The following is a 23,586-nucleotide window of genomic DNA, read 5'->3' on the forward strand; positions in this document are numbered from 1 at the left end:
GCTCCGTCCCTTGCGTGGTGGTGACGTGTGGCCTGTGGATCCTTTCTCTGCGCAGCGTGGGTTGCGGACTGCGCTGCGCTACCCGCAAACACTGTACTGGCGCGCATTGCGTGCACCACCGGCGTACCCCGGCCGGCCTGCGCAGGAATGACAGTCGGACTCGGGGCTTGTGGCTGTGGCCAGCGTGGAGAGGGCGGCGGCCTGTGCGCCCCGGCGTCGGGGCCACCTTAGCGGGCACCTGCCCAGCTCTGGAGGCCGCGTCTCCGGGCCTCGTGCGCGCGGGGCAGGCGCTTCCTCCGCACATCCACCATGATAAAACTGGGAGGTCAACTTGGAAGAGGCGGGGGGGGGGGCAGGAAGCCGCACCCCGATTCCTCCAGTGTGTGCCCACACCAGCCAGGCCCGGCCTGGTCTCAAGTCACAAGTTCTCCCCCCACACACACACACTTAGGACACACTTGGGGCCCGGCTTTTCGGGGGGAGAAGAGCCGGGGAGCGCCGGAGGAGGCCCGGGAGCAGGTGTCCTCGCCGAAAGCCGGTTCTGCTCACCTGTAATTATCTGTCAGGCCGTGACACGTCCCCGCCCCGCCCTCCCCGCCGCAGCCGGCCGGGGACGCTCATTATGCATCGCGCCCCGGCCAGGTAGAGGATGGCTCCCCCCGTCACTCAGGGCTCGGGGGCGGGACTCGGGCCCCGGGGCCAATCACGGGCGGCGGGGGCGTGGCCAGGGGCGCGGGGCGCCTCCAAATCCTCGGAACTTCCTGTTTAGCGCGGCCATATTCACGGTCTCTGCTCCTGTGAGGGGTTCGGGTGTCTCGTCACCGGTCCGTGTGGTCTTTTGACGAACTGCGTTATCCGCGAGGGGGGACCCCACGGAGGCGGCCATGGTGAGCGGGGGCCGGACCCCGAGGGGTGTCCGGAGGGGTGGTGCGGGCCCGGCTGTGGGGGGGCAGGGCCTCGGCGGGGGGGGCGGCGTCGCGGGGTCCGCGGGGGGCGGGGGCGGGGGGAGCCGGCCCGGTGCGCCCCCGCCTCCCCGCGTCCCCCGCCCCGCGGACCCCGCACCTGCTCGGAGCCTCGACGGCTTGTGCCCCGGCGGCCCGCGGGGTGGGGCTGGGGGGGACTGGGGGAGACGCCCGCCCGGGCCCGCGTGTCCGGCCCGCGGGGGGTCGCGGGCGTGGGCCCCCCCCCCCCCCGCACACACCGAGTGCCCGGCGTCTCCCGCACGGCCGGGCCCGGGGACACGCACGCACACGCGCGGAAAAAGTAAAAGTGGTAAAGCGAGGACTGCGAGAAAAGAGGGGGGCAGAGGGGGAGGGGGGAGGGGGGAGGAGGGAGGGGGAGGGGGTGCAGGGAGGAAGGCCCGCGCGAGGCCGATAACGCCGCGGCGGCGGGCGGCGGGCCGGGGCGCGCAGGAAACTTGTGGTTAGACGTGCTTCAGCTTTCGTGGGCGTTGGGGTGCACAGGAGGAGGGGGCCACGGCGAGGCGCCCCCGTGCGGCCGATGCGACACGCGGGGGCGGGGGGTCGAAGTGGTGACGGTGCAGATTTGGGGGGGGAAGGGACCGGCACAGGTTCAAGGTCGCCGTCCGGGGTGCGCGGGGCCCGGCCCCGGACCCCCCCCCCCGCCCCGGCCCCGGACGCCCCCGGCCCCGGCCCCGGACGCCCCCCCCCCCGCCCCGGACGCCCCCCCCCCCGCCCCGGACGCCCCCGGCCCCGGACGCCCCCCCCCCCGCCCCGGCCCCGGACGCCCCCCCCCCCGCCCCGGACGCCCCCGGCCCCGGACGCCCCCCCCCCCGCCCCGGACGCCTCGGTCCCGGACGCCCCCCCCCCCGCCCCGGCCCCGGACGCCCCCCCCCCCCCCGCCCCGGACGCCCCCGCCCCGGACGCCTCGGTCCCGCCGCGGCGGCCGACTTAGTCTGATTAGTTTTTTTATTTGTTTTTTTTTTCCTCTCCGCCTTTGAGAAGTTCTAACTACAAACGGACTGACTGCACCCCCCCCCCCCCGGGGCCTGTGGGAGATGCTGGGGGTGGGCGGGAGGGGGGCTGGGATTCTTTCTCTGAAGCTAATCTGCCTCTGCCGGCAAACCACAAGTGTCAGATGTGCGGGCAGCTCGGGGTGAGGCAGAAAAAGGGCTTTTCTTGTCTAGAAAAGAGGATGGGGGATGGGGGCAGCCTCAGAAAGTAACCCTTGAGGGTCTCCCTGTTCTGCTGGGGACAATGAGGTGTGGGCCTGTGTGCTGCTGGGGCAGGGAGAGGAGAAACTTGCACTTACTCGGTTGTGTTTTAATTTCTGTTGATGATCTGTGCTGATCCTTTTTTATTTTTATTTTTTAGAGGACAGGGGTAGACATAACCTGGGGATTTAGCCCATTCGGCTGAGTCTGGTCCTGCAGTGGTTAAAAAAGAAAGAGACAGCCAGGCGCCAGGGTGGCTCAGTCTGTAATCTTAGCTACTCAGGAGGCTGAGATCTGAGGATCATGTTTCAAAGCCAGCCTGGGCAGGAAAGGCTGTGAGACACTTAATCTTCAATTACCCACCAAAAAGCCAGGAAGTAGATAGAGTTGAGGCTCAAGTGATATGGTGCCTGCCAGCCTTGAACAAAAAAAGCTCTGGGACAGAGCCCAGGTTGTGAGTTCTAGCTCTAACACTGGTGCAAGCTCTCTGTCTGTCTGTCTGTCTGTCTGTCTGTCTGTCTGTCTGTCTGTCTGTCTGTCTCTCCCTCTCTCTCTCTTTCACACACACACACACACACATACACACACACACACAAAGGAACAAGGGGGCCATACGTAGGTTTAATGGGCAGGTGTTTCTTCGCTTTAGGCAGTTTCGCCAGATCACAAAGGATTGCGGGTTGGTGTTAATTACCACCTTTGGTCTGGGGTGCGGCTCAGCGATAGCATTCTTGGGGCCCAGGGTTGGCTCCCCAGGAGTGGGAAGAAAGATTCACCGGTATTTTCAAAGGTTACAGTGCTGGATAAAATTTAACATTTGATCTGTTTGCCTCTTCATCCCTCTCGTTGGATTAGAAAGTCATTTGTCCCCAGCCTGCAGGTCTTTGTGGCTGGTGGGAGGAAGACACCTTTGAGTTCTGCCTGGTGGAGAAATTGTTCTCTGGAACTCCCCATTTATTGAGGCCTGTAGTGTTTTAAAAATTGAGTTTTAGCCCACAATAAAAGTGTACTTGGTTCTTGATCATAAACACCTTTCAGGCGGTGCCTTCCTGAATGCATGCTGTGAACAGACTCACATCTGTCATTTCAGGACAGGAATGGTGGCCAGTCACCAAAAACACAGGCTTCTGACTCGCATCTTGCTGTGGTGTGCTGGGCCAGAGTTCAGAGCTTGAGGGGTGTCTGCTCCCCTGGGTAGTGTCGTCGTTGAGGGACTGCATACCTGGTTGTTGGTGGAGAATGGGTTGGCATCACCAGGCAATTTGTATCAAAAAAATGATGTCAGAGGGCTGGGAAGGTGGCTCAGTGGTAGCGTGCTTGCCTAGCCTGCACGAAGGCCCGGGTTCAATTCCTCAGGACCACATGCACAGAAAAAGCCAGAAATGGTGCTGAGGCTCAAGTGGTAGAGCACTAGCCGTGAGCAAAAGAAGCTCAGGACAGCGCCCAGGCCCTGAGTTCAAGCCCCAGGACTGGCCCAAAAAAAAAAAAAAAAGAAAAAGGAAAGTCCAAAAAAACGTTTAGCTGCCTCAGAATGGAGGCTGTGCCCGACGGAACCTGATCGCCTTGGTGTGGGGAGCCGGGAACACAAGGAGGCCTGGAGGGCGGAATTGAATGTCCTGGCTGCTCAGGTTTCCCCCACTTCCTGACTGACTGGGGGGGGCAGGAGGCCTCTGAGCCCAGAGCTCAGGAATGTGCTTTACTCTGAGAGAGGACCCCCCCTGAGCCGCAGGGTCTCCCCTGGGTGACCTCAGCCCCACCCCCCATCCTGATAGAGAACCTGAATTGCTTAGGGTTCTCACTGATAGGATCAGCTCGGCTTCTCTACCCTAAGCCAGTTTCTATTCTGGAATATTGTTTCAAAAAAACCATAGACGTTTACTTCCACATTACAGCTTCAGATGGCTAGCTCCCTCCTTCCTCCCGTTAATCGCTAGCAAGACAGACTGAAGTGGAGCTGTGGAGCAAGTGGTAGAGAGCCAGTCTTCTTTTTTGGTGGGAGTTGGGGGTGGGGTGGGTTGTTCTTCCAGGGTTTTCTTTTAGGGTTTTGTTGTTGTTTGGCTTTCTTTCTTTTAATCTTCCCTTTGCAGTGCTTGGATTAAACCCAGTGCCGAGTGCATGGTGCCCCCGTGCTCTACCACTAAATCATGTCTAGGCCTGACAATGCCACTGGGGGTGCCCCTATCTCCCCCAGCACCGTGGCTTCCTGCATTGTTTTACTGGATGGAAAAAAAGTGGCTGGTCTGTACATGCGCATCACTCAGATGCAGCAGGAAATGCTTACAGTAGGAGTGGATGAGTTTATCATCTGAGTTTTCATAGGTATATGTTTCTTGTGAGACTTGCCAACACAGAGAATGATGGTAATTTATTTATTTTTGTTAATTTAGCTTACTTCCTCTTACTGATGGCCTCTACACTCAACGTTATTTATAGAGGGAATGTTCTTTATCTTTGGTGTTTTTGGGGTCATTGTGTGTTTTGGGGCAGGGGTTTTGTGGCTTGAACTCAGGGCCTAGGCACTGTCTCCTGAGCTTTTTTCACCCAACACTAGTGTTCTACCAATTAAGCCACAGCTCCACTTCAGCTTTTTTTGTTTTTGTTTTTGTTTTTGTTTTTGTAGGCCGTGGGGCTTGAACTCTGGGTTTGGGCGCTGTCCTTCAGCTCTTCAGCTCAAGGCGAGCGCTCTACCACTTGAGCTACAGCGCCACTTCCGGTTTTTCGTGGTTTTATTGGAGATAGGAGTCTCACGGTCTCTCCTGCCCGGGCTGGCTTTGAACCGCGATCCTCAGATCTCAGCCTCCTGAGTAGCTAGGATTACAGGCGTGAGCCACCAGCGCCCAGCTCCACTTCAGCTTTTTGGTAGTTAGTTGGAGATAAGAGTCTCACGGTCAGGGGCTGGGAAGGTGGCTCAGTGGTAGAGCGCTTGCCTTGCATGCCTGAGGCCCTGGGTTCAATTCCTCAGCACCACATAAGAAAAAAGAAAAAAGCCGGAAGTGGCGCTGTGGCTCAAGTGGTAGAGCACTAGCCTTGAGCTGAAGAGCTGAGGGACAGCGCCCAGGCCCAGAGTTCAGGCCCCATGACCAGATCCCCCCCAAAAAAAAGAAAGGGTCTCACAGTCTTTCTTACCCTGGCTGGCTTTGAACCATAATCCTCAGATCTTAGTCTCCTGAGTAGCTGGATTACTGACGTGAGTCACACCAGTCTGACTACACAGTGTTTTTGTTGGTTTTTGAGATAGGGTCTTTGTTGTAGCTCAGACTGGCCTCAAAGTCCTGAATGACTTGGCCTCACAAATGCTGAGGTTATAGACATTCACCACTGCTCCATCTTCCCTGTCACGGGCAATGTCCGTCTCTCTCTGTTTGGGCTGTGTAAATGGGACAGTTTAAACTGGACATTCTGGCTTTGTCATTGATATAGAAAACAATGACGATTTTTTTTTAAGTACTGGTAATTGGACCCAGGCCTCACACTAGACACATAGCCTAGAGTGGTTGTGCCTGTAGGTTTCAGTTTATAATGTTTCTCTGCCTGTAGGTCTTCAGTTTATAATGTTTCTCTCCCCTCCCCCTTGAACTGGGACCTGGCATTCATTCTGCTTCCTTGTTCAAGGCATTCCTCCAGTTTGGCATTTTGCTGGTTAACTGGAGATGGCTTCTCACTCACTTTTCTGCCCGATCTGGCTTCAAATTGCAATCTTCCAGGTCTCAGCCTCCTGAGCAGCTAGAATTACAGACCTGCACTACCAGTGGCAGCTTGTACTTTGTCTTTGAGGTAGCGTCTTGGTAACTTTACCTGGCATGGTCTTATACTCAAAGCAGCTGGGGTAATAGATGTGGGCCTGGTGCCTGGTTGAAATAATAGTCTTTTGTGTGTTCTAACAGCCTTGTACAAACTTGCTGCATTTCCTTATTAATTCCCAGAGGGTTGGTGTTTTTTTGTTTTGTTTGGGTTTGGTTTGATTATTATTGTTGTTCTTAGGAATTTACAGGGTGTTTATGTTTATATTTTTGAAAAAAAAATTCGGTTTGGTTGTTTTTTGTGTCACTTTTAAGGCTTGAACTCAGAGCCTGGACATTGTTTTTGTTTTTGTGCTGTTTGGGGGGTTTAAAGTTGGGACTTGGACACTGTCCCTTAGCTTTTGTGCTCGAAGGTAGCACTCTACCACTTGAGCCACGGTTCCACATCCAGCTTTTTCCTGGTTCATTGGAGATAGGCGTCTCGGCTTTGAACTGGGATCATCAGATCTCACCTTCTGAGTAGTTAAGATTACAAGTGTGAGCCACCGATGCCTGGCCAGATGGGTCTTTAAAATGACTAAGTGGTTAGTAAGAGGGACCTTAGTAACTTGGGTGTTATCCTGCAGTTAGTTTAGTTGTAATGATGTTGCAATGTAAAAGCTCTTTTACTTTCATCAGCTTCCTCCACTGATTACTGTGGGTTATTTCATTGATAGTTTGTGTGATTTTTATTTTTGTCCTTTTGTGTTTTGGGTTTGTTTGTGTTGCTTTGTTTTTGTCATGGGGCTTGAACCAGGGCTGGGCGCTGTCCCTGAGCTTGTTCACTAAAACTAGTCCTTAGACCCTTACCCAGCTGCCTCCGGAAGCAGAGATTTCAGCTCCTAATCCGCAGACTGTGCTAGTTCCTTGCCTACCAGAAGTGCTAAGTGTCAGGAAGATCTTCCCAGTGTGCAGCTCTCAAAAATGAGAGTTAAGGTGTTGGCGGCTCATACCTGCAATCCTAGTTATTCAGGAGATCTGAGGACCATGGTTCGAAGCCAGCCTGAGCAGGGAAGCCCGTGAGACTCTCATCTCCAATAAGCTACTAAAAAAAAAGGTCAGGAGTGACTCTGGCTCAAGTGGGAGTGTGCTAGACTTGAGCACAAAGAGGCTCAGAGACAGTACTCAGGCCCAGAGTTCAAGCCTAGGTCTGGCAGAAAAATAAAATAAAATAAGACTAGTACTCTACCACTTTAAGCCACAGCACCACTTCCAGTTTTCTGATGGTTCATTGGAGATAAGAGTCTCAAGGACGCCGGGCGCTGGTGGCTCACGCCTGTAATCCTAGCTACTCAGGAGGCTGAGATCTGAGGATCGCGGTTCAAAGCCAGCCCGAGCAGGAGAGACCATGAGACTCCTATCTCCAATAAACCACCAGAAAACCGGAAGTGGCGCTGTAGCTCAAGTGGTAGAGCGCTGGCCTTGAGCTGAAGAGCTGAGGGACAGCGCCCAGACCCAGAGTTCAAGCCCCACGGCCGACAAAAAAAAAAAAAAAAAAAAAAAGAGTCTCAAGGACTTTCCTGCCCAGGCTGGCTTTGAACCGCCAGCCTCAGATTTCAGCCTCCTGAGTAGCCAGGATTACAGGCATGAGTCACCAGCACTTGGCTATTTTTGTCTTTTGATTGAAGATTATCTTGCCTTTCTTGATTTTTCTGAAATGTAAGAAGATGACTTTTTTTCTCTTTTGGAGTATGTACTGATTTCAATTTCTCCCTATGACTTTTCTGCACCTCAGAAAATGGTACTAAGTGATAGTGACAGAAAATGAGTTAGGAGGTTAGGAGAGAAATGCACTTCCTGTGGACTGAAAGCAGGCCATCCCTGGGGAGAATGACCCATTTCTGTGTGTGTGTGTGTGTGTGTGTGTGTGTGTGTGTGTGTGTGTGTGTGTGTGTGTGTGTGTACGTACGCACGCATGCACCAGGTCCTGCCTGGGCACTGTCCTTGAGCTTTTTCACTCAAGTCTAGTGCTCTACCACTTAAGACACTACACTTCTGACTTTTTGGGTTTTTAATTGGAGATAAGAGTCTCACAGGGCTGGGAAGGTGGCTCAGTGGTAGAGCGCTTGCCTTGCATGTAGGAGGCCCTGGGTTCCATTCCTTAGCACCACATAAGCAGAAAAATCTGGAAGTGGTGCTGTGGCTCAAGTGGTAGAGCGCTATCCTTGAGCTGAAGAGCTGAGAGATAGTGCTAAGGCCCAGAGTTCAGACCCCACAACCGACAAAAGAAAAAAAAAAAAAGAGTCTCACAAATTTTCCTGCATGGGCTGGCTTTGAACTGTGACCTTCAGATCTCAGCCTCCTAAGCAGCTAGGATTACAAGAATGAGCCCCAAGTGCCCAGCTTCTATTGACAATGTTTCTATTAACATTATTGTGACAGCTTGCTTGGATTTCTGGAGATGAGACTTCTCTTCCTTGTAGTTGCTGTTCAGGTTCGAGGGCTTGATCCGGGTCTGGGTGCTGTCCCTGAGTTTTTTTAGTCTAGGCTCTAGCACTTGAACCACAGCTCCATTTTTCTCATAGACTTTCCTGAGGCATGAGCCACCACCATCTGGCTTGACTTGGTTTTAAGATCCTTTTCTACCACTTGAGCCACATAACACCACTTTGGGTTTTCTGGTTGTTTACTGGAGATAAGAGTCACACGGGCTGGGTAGAGTGCTCGCCTCAAATGCATGAGAGGCCCTAGGTTCGATTCGTCAGTACCACGTAAACAGAAAAGCCGGAGGTGGGGCTGTGGCTCAAGTGGTAGAGCTTTAGCCTTGAGCTGAGGAGCTCAGAGACAGTACCCAGGCCCAGAGTTCAAGCCCCGTCACTGACCAAAATAAAAAGTCTCATGGACTTTCCTGCACAGGCTGGCTTTGAACCACGATCCTCAGGGCTCAGCCTCTTGAGTAGCTATGATGACAGGCGTGAGCCACCGGCGCCCGGCTGTGTCCTTTAACATTGCCATTCTTCCTCTTGTTTATTTATTTGTTGTGGTTTGTCTGCTTATTATCCTTTTACATTCTGCAGTAAACACTACAGAGTGCTGCCTGATGTAGTGAGTTACCTTTTACGAGTCTGTGTAATGTTTCACTTTGATCTTTGAGAAGCAAGGCGGAACCTTCTTGGTTGTTGTCTCTCACTTGGATCATTGAAGCCATTCCCTCTTTAACAAGCCCTGACGCAGCGCACCTGTCCGAGCAGCTCACTGTATTTGCAGTCTTTCTGGGAAGGCTCCTGCTGATGATCATGTGGGTGTGTGGCAAACATTCAATGACGAGAAACACCCATGGTTCCTGTGGACACACTGCTGGGGAGCCCTGAGCCCCTCCTCTCAGTCTGCCTGAGAGGCGAGGTCCATCTATAGTAGTTCCAAGATAGCAGGCAAGGCCAGAATTTGTGCTCAAGACTTTCTATTTGGGGGGTTGGGAAGGTGGCTCAGTGGTAGAGTGTGTTTGCATGAGGCCCTGGGTTCAATTCCTAAGCACCACATAAACAGAGACCAGAAGTGGTGCTGTGGCTCAAGTGGATGGTAAAGTGCTAGCCTTGAGCAAAGAAGCTCAGGGACTGTGCTCAGGCTCTGAGTTCAAACCCCCGGACTGGCAAAAAAAATCTGTTTTGTCTCAACACAAGTGAGGTTCACTCTCTGGTGCCCACTGGGTCGTTCCTCCTCTTTGTGAGGGGACGTGAGTGTGGACAGAGAGCCAGAGCGGTGGCCACGATGTGGGGCGATCATTTTGTAGCACATGGTGTCAAATCAGCATATTCTGAAACAGTCATTCCTCACGATATCACAGTTCACTGATTGCGGCTTCACTATATCATGGGTTTTAAAAAGTATATAATTCTGTATCAAGGAGTTTCCATTGTATCACAGGATTTTGTGGTATATAGGTATTTTTTTAATAATATCTGTGATTTTAATTATTTTTGCCTTAAAACTTCAAGCAATATAAAATACTAAAATGTTAATTCAAACATATTAAAAGAATATTAAAATAAAATACAGTGTGTAGTTCGCCAGCATACGGATACTGTACTGAACACAATGGAAATGCAGTATGCCACTACCGCTTGCCCAGGTTTGCCAATGTGAGATTGTACACGCCACACCATTGGCTGATGGAATGGAAGGCGACCAATCACAGCACTGTGTTCTGTATCCTTGGTGCTCATTGGCTCAGGGGCAGTAGCATCAGTCTGTTTGCCCTCAGGCATGTGCCTGTTTGTTCAGCATCTCTCCTTGTTCACATTGACGTCTGATCGCTGCGCATAGTGTTGCCATGCAGTGTTGTGTTTCTGTGAAATTTTTGGAAAAGTTTGAGTTTATTTCAACCCCACAATGCCACCCAAAGTTCTGAGCCTTCTAAGGCTTCTGGCAGGGAACCCAAGCACCAGAGGAAGATGCTCACCTCCAAAGCAAAGGTGGAACTTCTCCACCTGCTAAGGGGAGGCTGTAGGCTGCCATGAGGGAATCAACAAATCTACTGTTCACTACGTAAAGAAAGACGAGAACGGCAGCGATGACTTTTAACAAGACTGCGAAGAGGGCGGTCACTTCCCGCAGTAAGGCCCCTGTGGAGACAGAGCCTGCATTGGGCCTGTGAATAATGACTGCAGGAGAAGAAGGTCTCCCTGGATACCAGCACCATCGGACGAAGGCCAAGCTTTATGAAAGTTTTATGGAAAACACAGATGAAGTGATGAAGATGAAGACGAGGATGATTGAGGACGAAGACGCAGAAGCAGGATGGTCGAGTGCTTCTCCCACCAGACCAACCGCACTCAGTGCCGGCTGGGGCTGGGGTGACACATTGCAGACAGTTGGGCTCAAAAGCGTTTCTGCGTGGAGAAGCCGCCTCTGTGGATAAAGCTGGAGTGGAGGGGTTCGTGAACGACACGTTCAAATCCATTACTGGGGAAGAGAGCCATAAGCCTGAACACACTTTTAACATCGGTGAGACGAAGTCAGCCAGTGAAGAAGAGGATGAGGAGCACAGTGAAGTATGGGGTGGAGAAGAGGCGAGGTTGGCCTAACGCTTGCTCATCTTGCAGCCGTGGCGAGAATGGCCAAAGGCTCGAGTGAGTGCTGAAGAACGGGAGTCCCACATGCTTTGTTCATTGCTTTCTGCAAATACAATCAAGAGCAGCATGCATGTCGGTTTATACAAAAACCATCTCACTCAGAAGAAAAAGCGGCACCAGCAGCTTCCCATAACTCTGTTCCTCACCCGGATGAAGAGATCAGGTACACCTCTATCTTTAGTGGAAATAGAAGTTACGGCCCAGGGCAAAGATACATGTACTTCACTGGTGAGTGCCCAAATAGAATTTTATATGTTGTTAAAATTATGTAGATTTAAGAGTGGAAAGGATTTAGAGTATAGGAAATGTTTATGAGAATGTGGGAAAGGTTAATAAGAAAGTGGGAAAGGTTTATAGAAGAGGGCCAACGGATTATAAAGCCTTAAAATATATTTTAAAAAATGCTGCTATTTTGCGGATTTTCACCTATTGGGGGGGTCTCTGGAGCGTAACTCCCACAATAGGTGAGGGACCGCTGTACCCGTAGATCCCCAGGACTGCTGGTCTACTTACTCATCCTCGAAATGCCCTTGTGACGTTTCAGGAGTCTGTGACCTTCGATGATGTGTTTGTCAACTTCACCCTGGAGGAGTGGGCTCTGCTGGACGCAGCCCAGCAGCAGCTGTACAGAGACGTGATGGTGGAGACCTTCCGCAACCTGGCCTCCGTGGGTAAGGACCACTTCATTGTCTTTTTCTGTCAGTCAAAAGTGAATGTCTTTGCTGGGCACCGGTGGCTCACGCCTCTCATCCTAGCTACTCAGGAGGCTGAGATTTGAGGATCATGGTTCAAAGCCAGCCCAGGCAGGAAAGTCCACATGAGATTCTGATCTCCAATAAACCACTAGAAAACCGGAAGTGGCGCTGTGGCTCAAGTGGTAGAGCGCTAGTCTTGAGCTGAAGAGCTGAGGGACAGCGCCCAGGCACAGAGTTCAAGCCCCATGACCAACAACAACAACAACAAAAAGAATGTCTTGCTAGACACCTGTGGCTCACGCCTATAATCTTAGCTACTCAGGCTGAGATATGAGGATCATGGTTCAAAGCCAATCCAGGCAGGAAAGTCCATGAGATTCTTCTCTCCAATAACTCACCAGAAAACTGAAAGTGGTGCTGTGGCTCAAAGTGGTAGAACATTAGCCTTGAGGAAGAATGCTCAGGGACAGCGCCCAGGCCCTTGCTCCATGATTTGAAATGTGGAAAGGGAATAATGTCCGACGTGGTTATATTATGACCACAAACCCTAGTAAACTGTAGCCAGTTTGTCTGGGAGGTCACAATCCTTCGTAACAATTCTATCTATGTACATTTTAGAAAAGGAAAAGGAAAGCCAGATCATTGAAGATGAGGAAGATCAGACAGTTGAAGAAGTGTGTGAAAATCCGGAACCAGATCTAAGGTAATTTGTCACTGAAAGAGAAAGCAATGTCCCAGAGGGATCTACAAGTAAAGCCAGGCGTGGTGCCTGTCTTCCTAGCTTTCTGGAAGGGTAGAGACTGGGGGAATGTGAGCTGAGGCCGGCCAGCCACCAGAGTATGTGGACTGGCCACAGCTCAGCCAGACAGAGCACACATCCATTGCGTCTGCCTCAGCGGGGAGCACAAACAGGAGAATCACAGTCCGAGCGGGCTCAGACGTGAAGCGCGGGCCCACCTTGAGAATGATGAGCACAGAAAGGGACTGATAGGATATCCCCTCCCTTCCCACCAAGAAAAGGAAAAGGAAAAGAAAGGATCAAGAATAACGGGTAGGATTGAAAAGCCCCAGAAATATACTAACCCAGAATCAAATTGCTTTCATCACTGAAAGTTCTGTTTTGTTCCCCAAATGTTCATTCAGAGTAAGCATTCTCAATGAGAAAACGCAGAATCCGACTTATTCCGGGGCTGGGAACATCTGGAACAGCAACATCATGCCCAAAGTGAAGATCTCTGATGATTTCAGGTACAGAAACTTCACTCCATGCACAAAATCCCGAAAGATGTCCGAAACTCCCATTTCAGGCTTTGGTGGAGCACGTACGTGAACAGAGATGAATTCTGTGTGTGGATCAAGATCTATTTTTAAGATCCCTCATTCATTCTATTTCAAAGTTTGGGCGTCTTTGGTTCTGGTCATTTCTGTAGGCGCTGGCCGCCTTGTATTTCCTGTGTACTATGTACTAGAGATTCTGCCTGCACACAGTTCTTTCCTGGGAAACGTAATTCAGAGACACCCCCCCCCCCCCCGCCCCCGTACCGTTCTGCACATGTCAGAACTTTCGCCATCCTGTAGCACATCTAATCTGTTCAGGACATCATGCCAATAAACTTCCCCAGTCCCAGGCATTTTTAAGAGGGGAATTTATTGATATCCTTCTCCTTATTTCCAGAATCCAAGTTCTGGAGAGTCTCTATGAAAATACGGAGCAGATCGAATACGGCGACATCTTCAGTCCCATTCCGGGTGATGCTGTGAACAAGGAGACAGCGGGTGCCTTGGAACCCAGCAAAAGCCGGATGTTCGACGTCCTCATGGGTCCCTCGTCCCTCAACGTGCCCTTCAACGCCTACCCTTACCACAAGCCCCTCGACTACCAGCAGTACGGCACCATGCCTTTTAAGTTCGAGGACTACACGAATCCTCTCCCCCAGTATTTGCAACAACAGGACGGGACGAACTCGGGAGACAGGTACTATGGATACAATCAGTATGGGAATGCCTTCAGTCATGCCAGTTCCGCTCCAGTCCACGAGCGATCTCAGTCGGGTGACAGGCCGTACGCATGCCCACAGTGTGGGAAAGCCTTCTTGTCTTTGAGTGACGTGCGGAGACATGAGAGGACGCACACTGGCGAGAAACCCTTCGTGTGCAAGCAGTGTGGGAAGGCCTTCAGCTCCTCTGGTTACATTAAGATCCACGAAAGGACTCACACTGGGGAGAAGCCCTACGTGTGTAAGCAGTGTGGCAAAGCCTTCGGGCAGTCCAGCCACTGCCTCATCCACGAAAGAACCCACACCGGCGAGAAGCCCTACGTGTGCATGGAGTGCGGGAAAGCCTTCTGCTCGATGAGCGACGTTCGGAAACACGAGCGCACGCACACCGGAGAGCGGCCGTACGTGTGCATGCAGTGCGGGAAAGCCTTCTGCTCCATGAGCGACGTTCGGAAACACGAGCGCACGCACACCGGAGAGCGGCCGTACGTGTGCATGCAGTGCGGGAAAGCCTTCTACACGTGGAGCGATGCACAAAAGCACTACCGCACGCACAGTGGGGAGAAGCCCTACGTGTGTAACGAGTGTGGCAAAGCCTTTAGCGACTCCAGTTCCCTTCACAAGCATAAAATCACGCACACAGGACAGAAACCCTACTCGTGCAATCAGTGCGGAAAAGCCTTCTTTCTCCTGGGCAACATCCAAACACACTTACGGACTCACAATGGAGAGAAACCCTTCGTGTGTAAATACTGCGGGAAAGCCTTCAGTTGTTCGAGTTACATAAAAATCCACGAGCGAACACACACCGGAGAGAAGCCCTACGTGTGCCCGCAGTGCGGCAAAGCCTTCTTTACTCTAAGCAACGTTCGAAGACACGCACGAACTCACAGTGGGGAGAAGGCCTGCGTGTGCAAGGAATGCGGACAAGTGTTCCTTTCGCTGAGTGACTTGCAGACACACGAAGCGCTGGCACACTGCGTGGAGACCATGCCCTATGGTTTGAATGTGGAATGACCTCCGCGCGCTGCCGTGCCGAAGGCGGGTCCCCAGCTGGGGTGTCTGTCGTGGGGACTTTGTGGACACTTTCCGAGGACCGGAGCTCGAAGACTAGTGCGAGGCATGCATCTCTCCGGCGTCCTGCCTGGTTTTCTCCGCTTCTGGCTCAGCACAAACACTCATCTCAGCCCCCGACTCGCACCGCCAGCGGCACCCACTCACCACTGGGACCAGTGTTTGTGAAACTGTGAGCCTCGGGGAGCACGCAGGAGTGGTACTTCAAGTTCAAGATCAGCCTGAGCTACACCAGGCCATCCTGTCCCCACACCAACACCTGATTGCTGGTGCTTGGGCTCCCGCCTATAATCTCAGCTACTCAGGAAGCTGAGACCTGAGGATCACGGTTTAAAGCCAGCCTGGGCAGGAAAGTCCATGAGACTCCTTTTCTCCAATGAACCACCAGAAAACCGGAAGTGGAGTTGTGGCTCAAGAGACAGGGTGCCAGACTTGAGTAAAATAAGCTCAGGGACAGCGCCCATGCCTTGAGCTTAAGCCTCTATACCTGCACCCCCCCAAAAAAACAAAAAAAAAAAAGAAAAAAAAGAATAAGTTCTCCACCTACGTTGTTCATGTCAAGTATTTTGTCACCGCAATAGAGAAAACATAGTCCATGTGCATAAGCAGCACGATCCCTGCAGCCAAGCCTGATCCCAAGTAGAGCTGGTGCGAATGACTGAAGGCTTGACTCTGGGCAAGATGTGTTGTACACATGGATGGATGTGCTAAGTTCACATCCCTTTGTACAACTATCTGGAAATAAGAAAAAAAAAAAAAAACCTTCGCGAAGACATCATTATCCCGTGAACTTGTAAGCAATCATGAGAACCAAGAGTGGAGAGAGTATGTGGGCGTGTATCGGTCCATCAGCGTGGGACATGAATATGGAAAAACACAGCACAGCCTGCTGTGGGAGAGATGGGTGGGGTTTCCAGGCGCCCCCAGGGAGAAGAGCACACTGGGTCAGACCCCACCGGTGTGAGAAACACAAGGAAGTTGTCAGTTGTAAGAAAGTCGTGTGGAAGTTCCTCATGCAATACAATCCTGGAAACCTTAGGTAGAAAGCGTGTGATGCAAAAACAGTTTGTGTAGACATCTCTGGAAATCACACACCGCGAAAGACAGATTTCAAAAGTTTAAGATGTTTTTGTGATTTCCATGAGTCTTACAGAAATCCCTATTAGGGATGAAACCAAGGTAAACTTGGAATGGTGCCGACGCACCATGAGTGTGTGTTTTAAGAATGGAACCAACCCATTTCAAGAGAAATCTCCACTTCTCGGGAGGCAGAGATCTGGAGGATCAAAGTTCGAGGCCAGCCTGGTCAAAAGTTATTGAGACTTCATCTCAACTAAACAAGCCACATGTGGTGGTGCGTCCCTGCCATCCCAGGTGTACAGGAAGGCACGAGATTGCTCTCCAAGACTGGCTCTGTACAGTAACTTTTAAGTAAAAAGCGCTGGGGTTGTAGCTTATGTAATTGAAGCGATTTGCCTAGCAAGCTCAAGGCCTCAAGTGTAAACCCCAGTTTAAACAAATTTAAAAAAAAAAAAAACAGTTTCATACTGCTTTTATTTCCTGAGACTGTATCTGCAAAGATGCCATCATACTCGTAGACTAGGCCAAGTTTGTAAGTTTCCGTGTGTATCTCTTTTGATGTGGAGACGCGCGATCACACACTTACGGCTTCAGTTTTGTTTTCTGCATGTTGGTTTTACTTCGCATTCTTGTGATGTTAAAACATAGGCTTTTATTGTATTTTGTTCTTCAGGCATCATACCAAAAACAAAAACAAAAACAACAAAAAAAAGACTTCATGCTGGTGTAAGTGTCCTCTTGCTAGTGACCTCCACAGTTGTAGCTTTCGTTACATAGGCTGTATTTGATTGTAGTAATAATAAATCTCTCCATGAAATTTCTGACAGGAGTGGTATTTGTAAAGGCGCTGCCTGCTGGCGGCCATCGGCACTCAGGGGACAGATGTGCTTCTGCCTTTGATGATCCTGATAGTTCTCACCTGCAAGGCTGGTGTGACCACTGTAAAGAAAACTGGATGTGTGTGGCGTACCAGCCGGTCCATGAACAGAGGCAAAGTTTTGCTCCTGTTTAAGATACAGAGCTGAGTGCCGGTGGTTCATACCTGTCATCCTAGTGACTCAGGAGGCTGAAATCTGAGAATTGTGGTTCCAAGACAGCCCAAGTAGGAAAGTCCGTGAGACTCTTTCTCCAGTTACCCATCAAAAAAGCCAGAATTGGAGCTGTAGCTCAAGTTGGTAGAGCTCTAGCCTTGAGGGGAAAAAACAAAAAGCTCAGGGACAGTGGTCAGACCCTGATTGCCAGCCCAGAACTGGCACAAAAAGCAAACGAAAGCTGTACAATGCATCCGATCGCCTGTGTTAGAGATACATGTAGCAGATTGGTCATGGGGGAGCATTTTGTCCTGTCAGAAGTCTGTGACTGGAGGGCTGTGTTGCATAGAGACCCTACGTAGAAGCACAGCCCGTAGAACAGAACAAGTCTGTGTACGTGAAAGGTGTATTAGAGACTGCTAGCTAGAGGCCTGGACAGACAAAGCTGCTGCTTAGTTCTTCTGGAATCCTAGCTACTCTGAAGGCTGAGATGGGGAGGATCATGTTTTGAGGCCAGCCCAGGAAGAAAAGTTCCTGAGACCCCCCTCCACAGCTGACTGATGGTGCTGTGACGTGAACTTGGCATCCGATGACATAAGTAACGGGATTGTGTTGTAGGCACCTGAGACCCTAGCTCACGAATGATCAGTGCATAACTCGGCCATAGAGTACCTGCCTAACAAGCCGAAGCCCTGAGTTCAAACTCTAATACCAAAAAAAACCCAACCCTCACAAATGCAAAAATTATATAAAGTATCTGGGCACCAGTGTCTCACACCTGTAATCCTACCTACTCAGGAGACTGAAATCTGAACATGGAGGTTCAAAGCCAACCAAAGCAGAAAAGTCCAAGAGACTTCTCCAATTAACCAACAAAGTGCCGAACTGCATGTGGCTCAAGTGGTAGAGCACCAGCTGTGAGCATAAAAGCTGAGCTAGAGTCCAAGGCCCTGAGCTCACGCCCCAGCACCAGCACACACACACACACACACACACACACACTTACATAGTGCATCCCCTATAGTAGTGCTGTCTATCAGTAAATAGTCGTATCAGTATTGATGTCAAATATAACAAAAGTATGTCCTGTATTTATGTCAATAAATAAAGGAGTATATCATCGATTGTCGTCCTTCTTGTAAATTGCTCGCCCCTGACTATGGGTTCAATCCTAGGACCCAGAGGTTGGATTCCGGGTGTTCAGGGTAAGTAGTGTGTAGTCCCGTACTGTGTGGTCTGAATGGGTCCCCAGTTTCCTGTGGGGGAGCTGGATTTCCATTGAGCTGGCGCTGCTCTGCGCTCGGGTCGGGAGGTACAGGTGCACCTGGCTGTGGTAGGCCCAGCTTCTTGAGAGGTGGCAAGATTGTAGATCCTGTCTAAAAAGGAGTGGGGGGGTTGGGAAGGTGGCTCAGTGGTAGAGCGCTTGCTTTGCATGCACGAGGCCCTGGGTTCGATTCCCCAGCACCACACATAAGCAGAAAAAAGAAAAAAAGTCACTGAAAGAACACCAAAATAGGGCTGGAAATATAGCTTAGTAGTAGAGTGCTTGCCTAGCATGCATGAAGCCCTGGGTTCGATTCCTCAGTACCACATACACAGAAAAGGCCGGAAGTGGCACTGTGGCTCAAGTGGTAGAGCGCTAGCCTTGAGCAAAAGAAGCTCAGGGACAGTGCCCAGGCCCTGAGTTCAAGCCCCAGGACTAGCAAGAAAAAAACAACTAAAAAATAAATAATGGATGCAGTTAACATGTATATTGTAAACCTGTTAATGATTTTGAATTGTGGCCTCCTGTTAAGTTTGTGAGAAATGATTACACCATTTGGAGTCTGTCCTTGTAAATTATACTTGAATTTATAATTTGCATTAATAACATCTTGTTAATGTGTTTTTATTTTTCTTTTAGGAGTTAAGTTGTATCTCAAATCATCCTACTGATGCCCTTGCTTATGTTAAGACAAAAAGAACCATTACAGGCTCATGCCTGTAATCCTAGCTACTCAAGAGGCTGAGATCTGAGGATCATGGTTCAAACCCAGCCCAGGCAGGAAAGTCCATGAGACTCTTAGCTCCAATAAACCACCAGAAAACTGGAAGTGGTGCTGTGGCTCAAGTGGTAGAGCGCTCTCCTTGAGCTGAAGAGCGGAGGGACAGTGTCCAAGCCCAGAGTTCAAGCCCCATGACCAGAAAAAATAAGATAAAAAATAAAGCAAAGAGCAAGGCTCATGCCTGTAATTCTGAGATTACAGCTGAGATCTGAGGATTGTGGTTCAAAGCCAGACTAGACAGGAAAATCCATGATCCTTTCCACCAAAAAAGTTCAAAGTAGAGCTGTGGCTTAAGTAGTAGAGAGCTAGCTTTGAGCAGAAATACAGAGACAGTGCCCAGGCCCTGAGTTCCAGCCCCAAGATCTGCATAGCTGACAGGCATGAACCACCAGCGCCCAGGTTGGAGTTTTATATTTCCTTGGTTTCAGATCACATTTGACCTCAGGTAACTGAAATCTTAGGAAGCCATTTCCAGTAAGGAGACAGACGCCCTGTAAACTTAAACTGCCCAACACAAAGATCTACAAATGTAAAAATATTCAGGAAGCCAGGCGCTGGTGGCTCACGCCTGTCATCCTAGCTACACTGGAGGCTGAGATCTGAGGATCACTGTTCAAAGCAAAGCCAGCCCAGGCAGGAAAGTCCATGAGACTCTGATCTCGAATGAACCACCAGAAAACCGGCAGTGGTGCTGTGGCTCAAGGGGTAGAGCGCTTGCCTTGAGCTGAAGAGCTGAGGGACAGCGCCCAGGCTGAGAGATTTAGTGGTATTAAAGATATCTGCATTCTGTGCTTTTTCCCTGTCAGATTCTGCAGCATTCTGTATCAGCAAGCAGTCGATGAAGTCACAGGAGCTGCTGGTGCTTGTGTTTCATGAAGAAAATCCACCCTGGCAAGAGTTCACCAGCCACAGCCTGAAATGCTGTGTGGGAACAGGTTCAGATCCCACCCTTGGCAAGACCTGCCCAGTCTCCAGTGCCGAGAGAGAATTCACTCACACCCTGCCCACCGGTCAGCTGGGGTCAGGCGTGGGCTGGAGATCCCCCTCCCCCCACGGCTTAAGGGTTCAGATCTGGGGTTTTCAACTGTCCTAATACCCAATCCATTAGATGAAATGTTCCTTTGCCTATTATTTCCTCTTTGTCAGATGTGAAACAGTCAACCAGAAGAGAGCTGCACACTGTTTCCAGTCATTGTACCTTTAAGAACAACAGCTTTAATCTTCCCCCACATCCAGCCGGGCGCCAGTGACTCATGCCTGTAATCCTAGCTATTCAGGAGGCTGAGATCTGTGGGATGTGGTTTCAAGCCAGCCTGGGCAGGAAAACCCCTGAGTCTCCTCTCTCTAGTTAACCAGTAAAATGCCAGAAGGAGAGCAGTGGGGACTCTCCTGCAGAGTGCTAGCCTGGAGCAAAATGCTTGGGGACAGTGCCCAGGCCCTAAATTCCAGCCCCAGTACTGGCCCAAAACAAAACAAACCTCCCGACGTGAAAGTGCTGTGTGTGCTTCCTGGCTGGCAGGCAGCCGGCTGCAGGGTCAGCTGCGCCCGGCCTGGGCCTTGCGCCCCTGTGGGCAGGGGGCTCCTGTGTGCGAGATCTCCCCGTCCCATGTTTGCCACCCTGGGATCTCAGCCTCCTGAGTAGCTAGGATTGCCGGAGCTCCGGGACTGGGCGCACAGGACGTGGCCCGCGGGGCTGCCACGTCGCCCAGCCCCAGCAGAGGGCGCGCGCGTGCGGGGGCCGGGCTTAGCCTTAGGCCCCGGCTTGCACTCCGGGCTCGCACCGGCAGGGGGTGGGCGAGGACGGCTAACTCGCCAGGCCAGGCCGGGGGCTGGGGCTGCTCCCGGTCTGAAAAAGGAGCAGAAGCTGGGGCTAAGAGGTGCCGCCTGCAAACACAGATAGGCCCTCTGGGGGATGGTGGGAGGGGGGCTGCCACCCAATTCCAGACATCAAAGGTACCTGTCATCTCAAATCAGTCGTGATCACAAAAACAGACCCCAAAAGAGGCGTTGAAATCCACCAGTAGCCGAGCCCCGTGACTCACACCTGTAATCCTAGCTTACTCAGGAAACTGAGATGGATCAAAGCCAGCCAGGGCAGGAAAGTTCCTAAGACTCATCACCAATTAGCCGAAGGAAGTAGAGCGGCTATGGCTCATGTGATCAAAGTGCTGATCCTGGGTACAAAGCTCAGGGACAGCACCCAGGCCCTGAGTTCAAGCCCCAGGACTGACGAGAGAAAGAAAGAAAGAACCAAAGAACGAAAGAAAGAAAAGGTCACCTATCTATCTCCAAAATCCCACAGGCTCCCAAACCAGCAAAACCAGATTTGGTGACTTGAAACCAAGCTGATCATGGGTTATAGTTCTCCTGGGCAGGTGGTTCTTGTTTTGCAATGTGGAGGACTGAACCCTGAGCCGGTCTGTGCACATGTTTGGCAGGTGGATCCCCATCGGAGCCAGACCTCCACCCCAATTTATGTGTTCTCTCTCAGATACTGCCCTCCAACTCCTGAGTCTCCCAAGTAGCTGAGAATTGACACATGCAAGGCTCCCTCCCAATTTACCAGGCCAGTGGCAATTACCTTTAATCCCAGCGCTCACTGGAGAGGCTGACACGGACAGATGGAGATTTAGAGGACAGCCAGGTTCACCAGCCAGACTGTTTAAAAAGAAAATAAAAACTGTCTGTGCCCTTCTTATAGCACTATACACAGAGGCTTCATTAATAATCAGTGTATAATAATGGCTTAACTGATAATAAACCACATCAGAAGGAAAGGGAACTACAGGATGGTGATTCTCCACATGTAAAAGAAGTGGAGAATTTACCTATTTTTATTTTTCAAATATTTGGGTTGATACCAGAGCTTGAACTCAAGACCTTTTGTGCTCACTTGGATTTTTCGTTCGAGGCTGGCACAGCTATGGCTTTTGCCACAGCTCCACTTCCAACTCTTTGGTGGTTCACTGGAGATAACAGTCTCCCAGACATTCCTGCCCAGGGCTGGCTTTAAACTGTGATCCTCAGATCTCAGCCTCCCGAGCAGCTGGGATTACAGGTGTGAGCCACCAGCACCTAGTGAAAGGCTGTTATGTCTAGAGGTGGATCTGTGTGTGAGCGTGCATATGCGTGTGAGCGCATATTCACACACCCAGTGTGTGTTGTTTCTTCCCTCCCACCCCAGGAAGCTCTGTCCTAGAGGAGGAAACCGCACAATAACAAGTCATGTGACCAGGGTAGGGGGCTTCCTGTTTTCCAGCCCCTCCCTGGCCAGCCTTAGGCCACCCAGATCTGAGTAGGCAGTGGCCAGCCACAACCCAGGAGCTCGGGCCTCTGACTTGAGTGTCCCCAGGGAAACAGAGGTAGAGGGGGCTGAGGGGTAAACCCCACAGCTGGAGGCTCTAAATCCAGCAGAACCTTGGGGAGGGATGGGCGATTCTTGGAGTCCCCATCCCAAGGCCGGCTAGATGAGAAGGGGAGACGAAAAACACGAGAAGATAAACCATGAGCTATGGTGGCCACACCTGTAGTCCCAGCACTTGGGAAGTTGAAGCAGGAGGATCATGGGTTTCCAGCCAGCCTGGGCTATAGAACAAGGCCTCTGATTTTTGTTTTGTTGTGTTTTTTAAAGGAAGGAAAAACCAAAAGGCAGAACAAGGGAAGAAGGGAGAAGGGAAAGGTGGGTCAAATCGGATGGATAATGAGCGGCGTGTCCCGGGAACCATTCAAGCAGCAAGTGGACACCGGTCACCTCCAGAGCTCCCTCCCAGGCCCTGAGCCACAGAGGGGAAGTTGAGGCACCAGAGGCAGGAGCTGAGCCCCCACTGTGTCTTGCCAGGACAAGAGTTTCTGGACAGGAATGAGTGTCCGAGCCACGCGGCCCCGAAGCCGGCGAGGGAGACCAGCTCCACCGGTGAGTGTCCCCCTACCCCCCACCGCCCCGCCACCCCCAGCCCCAGGAGCACAGGCCCCCACAGAGCTCAGCCCTGATCCCTTGCAGGGTGAACTCGATCCTGTGGCTGAGAGCTCAGAGGAAGCCGAAGCGGCAGGCAGCAACACCGGGCTCAGCGCAGGCGCAGTACGGGAGGAAGCCAGGCCGCAGCTGCTGGAGCCCAGGGCCGAGGCCAGCGACCAGGGGCTGGGGGACGGGTGAGCCCGGCCTAGATGGTGCCCTCTGCCCGGCCCGGTGCATCTCAGCCATCCACAATCCTGCCAGTGGCCCTGCCCGGCTCCCGCTGCGAATTGGCTGAAGCTTTTCTCTTTTTTTTTTAGAAAAAATTATGTATTGGTAATAGGTGTGAGCGCATGGCCTTGGCCTTGCTGAGTGAGTGCTTTATACTTCAGCCAGGCCCGGCCCTGTGTGTGTGTGTGTGCGTGTGCGTGTGTGTGTGCGTGCGTGCACGTGCACGCACACACGCTTGAACTCAGGGCCTGGGCGCTGTCCCTGAGCTTCTTTTGCTCAAGGCTAGCACCCTACCACTGGAGCCACGGTGCCACTTTGGCCTTTTCTGGGTGTGTGGTGCTGAGGAATCGAACCCCGGGCTTCATGCTTGCTGGGGAGCGCTCTCCACGGGGCCACCTTCCCAGCCTCCCCCGTCCTCCTCTCGTGCTTCGTATGTGGCTGGTGAAGGTGTGCACCA

The 23,586-nt window shown here is 51.6% G+C and overlaps 2 protein-coding genes across 4 annotated transcripts in view; both read left to right on the forward strand.

Annotated features, from left to right (window-relative positions):
- The first annotated feature begins 799 nt into the window (after window positions 1–799).
- On the forward strand, window positions 800–17,903 carry LOC138817780 (zinc finger protein 627-like). The gene is made up of 5 exons (XM_070008457.1): window positions 800–887; window positions 11,569–11,695; window positions 12,338–12,422; window positions 12,863–12,967; window positions 13,395–17,903. Exons 1-5 carry the CDS (start codon window positions 885–887, stop codon window positions 14,731–14,733), a joined length of 1,659 nt encoding a protein of 552 aa, XP_069864558.1. The 5' UTR covers window positions 800–884; the 3' UTR covers window positions 14,734–17,903.
- LOC138817778 (harmonin-binding protein USHBP1-like) overlaps window positions 805–23,586 on the forward strand; it is a 29,975-nt gene continuing 7,193 nt past the window's right edge. For 2 of the 3 annotated variants that reach the window (XM_070008453.1, XM_070008455.1), the window contains exons 1-4: window positions 22,231–22,308; window positions 22,578–22,625; window positions 22,785–22,859; window positions 22,947–23,095. In XM_070008453.1, the coding sequence (XP_069864554.1) occupies window positions 22,806–22,859; window positions 22,947–23,095 (203 nt within the window). In that variant the 5' untranslated portion in view covers window positions 22,231–22,308; window positions 22,578–22,625; window positions 22,785–22,805. Of the gene's footprint in view, window positions 888–19,752; window positions 19,957–22,230; window positions 22,309–22,577; window positions 22,626–22,784; window positions 22,860–22,946; window positions 23,096–23,586 lie in introns of those variants that run through there. The other variant, XM_070008454.1, reaches the window with a different exon arrangement.

The sequence above is a fragment of the Dipodomys merriami genome, unplaced genomic scaffold (assembly GCF_024711535.1).
Source record: "Dipodomys merriami isolate MVZ:Mamm:240054 unplaced genomic scaffold, mDipMer1.0.p SCAF_70, whole genome shotgun sequence".
NCBI lineage: Eukaryota > Metazoa > Chordata > Mammalia > Rodentia > Heteromyidae > Dipodomys > Dipodomys merriami.

What these genes read in the sequence shown, in the direction of transcription:
- LOC138817780 (XM_070008457.1), top strand. An exon ending in CCGCAACCTGGCCTCCGTGG is followed by an intron (nt 11,696 to 12,337) that starts GTAAGGACCACT and finishes TGTACATTTTAG; the next exon opens with AAAAGGAAAAGGAAAGCCAG. An exon ending in AAGATCTCTGATGATTTCAG is followed by an intron (nt 12,968 to 13,394) that starts GTACAGAAACTT and finishes CCTTATTTCCAG; the next exon opens with AATCCAAGTTCTGGAGAGTC.